This window comes from Austrofundulus limnaeus, unplaced genomic scaffold (genome assembly GCF_001266775.1).
Source record: "Austrofundulus limnaeus strain Quisiro unplaced genomic scaffold, Austrofundulus_limnaeus-1.0 Scaffold183, whole genome shotgun sequence".
NCBI classification, from domain to species: domain Eukaryota; kingdom Metazoa; phylum Chordata; class Actinopteri; order Cyprinodontiformes; family Rivulidae; genus Austrofundulus; species Austrofundulus limnaeus.
Window position 1 is genome coordinate 72,329 of NW_013952585.1, and position 5,266 is coordinate 77,594.

General features: G+C 37.8%; 2 protein-coding genes across 4 annotated transcripts in view; one reads left to right on the top strand and one right to left on the bottom strand.

Annotated features, from left to right (window-relative positions):
• Positions 1 to 3,599, bottom strand: part of si:dkey-112e17.1 (uncharacterized) — a 37,635-nt gene extending 34,036 nt beyond the window's left edge. The window contains exon 1 of the mRNA XM_014018078.1: positions 3,449 to 3,599. Within this exon, the coding sequence (XP_013873532.1) occupies positions 3,449 to 3,529 (81 nt within the window). The 5' untranslated portion in view covers positions 3,530 to 3,599. The remainder of the gene's footprint in view (positions 1 to 3,448) is intronic.
• A 545-nt stretch (positions 3,600 to 4,144) lies between these two features.
• The window catches only part of golga3 (golgin A3), a 25,385-nt gene continuing 24,263 nt past the window's right edge, over positions 4,145 to 5,266 (top strand). For 2 of the 3 annotated variants that reach the window (XM_014018081.1, XM_014018082.1), the window contains exons 1-2: positions 4,146 to 4,255; positions 4,945 to 5,224. In XM_014018081.1, coding sequence (XP_013873535.1) covers positions 5,062 to 5,224 — 163 coding nt within the window. In that variant the 5' untranslated portion in view covers positions 4,146 to 4,255; positions 4,945 to 5,061. Of the gene's footprint in view, positions 4,256 to 4,944; positions 5,225 to 5,266 lie in introns of all 3 variants that reach the window. The other variant, XM_014018080.1, reaches the window with a different exon arrangement.

The following is a 5,266-nucleotide window of genomic DNA, read 5'->3' on the forward strand; positions in this document are numbered from 1 at the left end:
ATATATTTATTGTTCCTTTTTTTACTTGTAGAACTTTGTAATAGTTTTTACCCATGATTTTTTTTATTTCCAAGTGTTGTTTTTACATTTTTCTGTCTTCTGTTTTGCCGCATTGTGCAAAAAAGGTGGGCGGACCCTTCATGGCTCAGCTCCTCCACTATTGGTTAACATACAGGAAGGAGCAGGATCCAAGTAAAAGAAAAAACAAACAAAAATAGAATTTAAAAACAGTCAAATTTAAACTATATGCTTTAATATATAATTTGTTGGAACTAAGTTGGAAAATAAATAGTAAAGTCTATAAAACATGAAGTTCTCCATTTTCAAAATAATTGGTGTGCTTTAAGTGTATTTATTTATTTATTGGTCCATTTATATATTTCAGCAGCATAGTCCTGCTCCACTGGGCGGTGTTGCTCCTCATGAACAAACACGCCCACAAAGKTTTGACCAATCACACGCTGTGAGCAGCAAGGTCTGCATCACAGAGGTCTGAAGGGGCAATGCACACGACAGCTGTCACCGGGGGATAGCAGTGGGAGAGCAGATGGAAGTTATATAATTTTTTGTCACTCTGCAGGGGGACCAAGACATGCGACTCGAAGTATAAACCAGCCTTTATTAGGGTTGAGCAATATTGGCAAAAAWTTTTATCAAGATTAATTGTGATATTTAGCCGATAACGATTAATTTGACTATTAATCCCCTGGAGTCCCTGGACACCCTTATTTTGTAGTCACATGACCAATTTCGTGGGAAAGATTTGCTCTTTGTAAGAAATTGTTCCAAATTGTGTGAAAATTACAGATTTCAGGCTGTACATCATATTTTAAACTGTGTTGATAGATAAATAAATTACAGAACTTTATTTTTAATGTTCGTCTTATTTGAAGCGGAGAGGAGCACCGAGCGGACTGACCGGAGTAATCCCCCGTCAGTCTGCCAGGTGGCATTAATTGTATTAATCATCAAGTGCCCAAAAATAATCGATTAATGTTTTTCTGACGATTAATTGCACACGATACGATTATGCCCAACCCTAGCCTTTATCGAATCGAGCTGCTGGCTCAAGGTGCTGACTCAGTGATGCATGAAGCCGGTGCTGACTTCCAACTCCTGACTTGCTGCAGAGGCGTGTTTCTGAGAGCGAGGCTTATATACCTTACAGCATGTAGCAAGCTGCACTGTTTTAACCAACAGGAAAATTCAACTGCAGTMGCCACAGTTCAACCYATAGAGGGCAGCACTAAACGGGTTTAGACAAAACATTGCAGAATTAAACTAATTATCAGAAAATGTCAAAATTAGCACCAAAATAAAGATAATACCCTTAATGCCAAATTTACATGATTTTGGATTAAGTTACTATTTAAGCTTTTATTGTTGTCATTAATCAGTCATGGTTAATAGAAACTGGCATTTTTGAAAGCCTGCTTCAGTATCAAAGTGAAATCAATTTTCAAAAGAATAATACAATTTAAATAAAAACCTGTAATATAAAATAAGTGACTGCATGAATATTCACCTCCTTCACTTCAGTATTTAGAATAAACCCCTTTGACTGCAACTGCAGCACTGAGTCTGTGTGGATAACTCTCCAGGAGTCCTGTTCATCTGGACACTGGAAGTTTACTCCTTTCTTCTTTACAAAAACTGCCCAATCTGTCAGTTTTTTCTGGGGGTCGGGCATGAACCACTCTTTCAAGCCAAGCCACAAATGATCTGTTAGATAYAGGTCTAGGTTTTGACTCGACCACTCCATAGTATTCACCTTGTTGGCTTCAAATCATTTCTGTGTAGTTTTAGCTGTGTGCTTTGTGTCACTGTCCAACAGGAAAATAAATCATCTGCTAAGCTGTAATTCTTTTGCAGACAGCAAAGATTTTTCCTCTAGKATTTCCCTGTATTTTGCAGCATTCATTTTACCCTCTGTCTTTACGAGACTTCCAGAACCGGCTCCTGAGAAGCATTCCCGTAGCATGATGCTGCTGCCACCATGCTTCACAGTGGGGATGGTGAGTTTGTGGTATTTAGTTTCTGCCAAACAAACACAGTCTGGTGGCCTATAAGCTTCAATTTGGTCTAATCAGGTTACAGTACTTTCTTACACTTTACCATCAAGTCTTCCACATGCTGTTTGTTCTATTAGAGATTTAATTAATTTTCTTTTACAATCGCTTCCTCTCTGCTGTTCTCCTATAAAGCTTAAACTGCTGAGAGACCCAGGCAACAGTTATTTTATTTAGTTTCTCTCCAGGTGTTCAATCTCTTTTGTGTGTGTGTGTCTGTATATGGACAATAAATTATTTTTAAAAAGCAATAAAAGGGTGTGATTTTTTTAGGCAGTGTATTTTTCCTAACAACAACAGCCATCCAGTTATCATTCTGGTGCACCTGTCTACTTTCATACATCAGTGACATCTCATGCTATTCAATCATTACAGTTACATACATATCAGTTAATAATCACCCACAGACAGCTGTGAGATTCAATCACACGAAACACTAACACACCAAATAGAAAAGATATGACCTAAAACCAACCCCCTGTTTACTCCAGCCCAGCATTTAGTCATGTACTCCTCCCATGTCTAAGGCAAGACCTGGGATTACATACTCAGTGGGTATGAAAAGCAAAACATGAGGTAAACATGCTCCCAATGTGGTTGTCATTTCAGCTGCCTGGACTGTGCATGCCAACCACCCTGTGAACTGCGAGATCAAAACATGCCATCACCAAAATAATAATAATATAAAAAGCCTAGAGCATATACACTATTACATTTGTGAGAAAGCAAATCAAGAGTTTCCACCAATGTCACATATTTGAAACTGTCTATGGCCACACATGGAATACCCTATTTTGCAATGAACTTGTAACTGAAGATGAATTTATACTTTTTTWAAAGTCTATCAGGATGTCTGCACCAAATATGCTAACATTCTGGCAAAACGCTGTGAACAGATCAATCATAAGCTGGCTGCACATGCCAGAATACTGTCAACTTATTGAAATACATATAATTTTTCTGCTTTGTCAGCTACAACATAGGCAAATCTCACTTTTATTTTTGCAAACCAGTTTTTTAAACTGGTTTAAATGGTTAGATGGTTACGTTGTCAAACAAGAAGCAATAAAAAAAATGAGCACTATTTGCTAATCGTCTGCTCTGGACTATATTTACATTTCATTTCAATATGCAGCTAATACAATAGCAGTAATGTTGACMAAATTTACGCCGAAAAGAATGGTGGTTAGTAAGTTTTCTCGTATAAACTAGTTCAAGTTTCACAGAGGCTAAATTTTAGTTTAGAAGCAAACCACTGCTGATTTTAAAGTTTTACGGACGGAGTTCGTCACCTCGTTGCGTTCACGACACAACAACGCTGGAGTAGTGAAGTGAGCTTGGGAATTTATTATTTTGCAGCAAACAAATGTAAAACTTACTTTCTGTGCAGCACATCTCATGACGAAGAGAAGACATGCTGTCATTGAAACTTGCGCCCCAAGCGACGTAACACAAGTCATTTTCCTTCCGTTGATCCTTCTTCAATGCGACGCACCGACCACGGTCCCTTTTCCCTCATTCACCTGAGGCGTCGGGAGCGCGCCTCCATCGTTCATGGACCAACAGGACCAGACCCCCCACCCCCACCCCCCACCTCTGACTCAGCCACCCTCCCGTCGAACAGGGTTTTATTTTAGTACAATAAAAGAAAGAAATTTATACAAAATTGTTAATTAGTTAGTTAARTTAAAAAGTATTATTATTTCCTACACCATAAAACCCCCACAATATAGTATATATTGAATAATGTAAATTCACACACTTTAATTCATCATTATCTCGTCAGCTAAACTATGTTTTCTATATTGTTTTCTCATACTTATCTAAACATAGGGAAATTTACTGCAGGTCTATTTCTGATAGTTGTTTTTTTAATTACCACTAGATGGCGCCAAAGTACGCATAAATGCACGTGTGGACAAACCGATGGGTTATTCTTATTATAGGAACTGCTGCAATATTATTATTCAAGTAGATTATTTTATGTTTTGTATTATATTAATTGATTATTGGTTAATTTTGTATTTTAATATCTTAACTACTGAATTACTACATTTTTCACCAGAGGAGGAGTGACAAAGCTTTTAGTTGAAGTCTTTATTTCTCGGTCTCTGTTTCTAGTCGGACGTATGAGAGAACGGAAACTAAACAGCCACGTAGTAAAATAGGCGAATCTCGTAGAAAAGGTAAGCATTTATAGTGTAATATTTAGCAAAACTGTCATCTTGTAATTTACTCTCTGGTGTTGTAACCTTAATTTGTGACAGTGGTTAATTTGTTGAATTGCTTGAAATATTGTAAAACAATCACCTTTCTAATAGCGTTGTTGATTTTAGCTAACTACTGCTAGCAGTTTTAGCTTAGCTATGTTGTTAGCATCGCTATTTCGGCCACCTTCAGTCAGGTCTGTCATCTTGTCATTGACTAGTATGTGGACCGAGTAATCAACAAGACCAAGTTAATGCAGGACATTTATTTGCATATAAATTAATTATTTGACTACTGGCTGTTGTTAGACCCGAAAAGGTAATTTATCAACACTGCTCAAAGGTTAGCAAAGTAATGATGTTCCAGCCATGACAGCACTCTCATGATACAGCTGTCATTGATTGTCAGGTCTATGTAAAAATATTTCCCTGTCTTGTTAATGTGTTTGTCTTTAAACACAACGTTAATCCAATTTGAGCTATACTTAAAGCGACACAATCCACTTCACTGCCGAGTCAGTTTGTCAGCTCTGGACTCGCTCCAGGTTAAAACATAATGTGTTGTAAAACAAAAACTGCGTTTCAGTACGGCAGAACTCGTGGAGGAATGTTTAAGCTTGCCGGTAATTTATTTAAATGTTCATCACTTTATTTTCCTCTATGATTAGAATTTAAGCCTCTCTTGGACACAGACAACYCTCCCATGTAGCCTGCCTCCTCTGAAGATGGATTTATAAGTTTTCATWGGAAAAGGACCAGCAGCAGAGTGTCTGTTCCTCCTCTTAATGGAAGTCGACACTGTTCAACCTGAGACAGCTCAGATGGAGGCCAGYGCTCACCACGACCAGGTTATAAAATGCAAAGAGGATCAAGTCTCCACTTCAGAATGCGATGCAAGCTTGAAACAAGGGCTGGAGAACACACGGAAAACCAAGGACATTCACAATGGTAAGTTTTCATAGGATTTTATATATCAAAACTATATATATA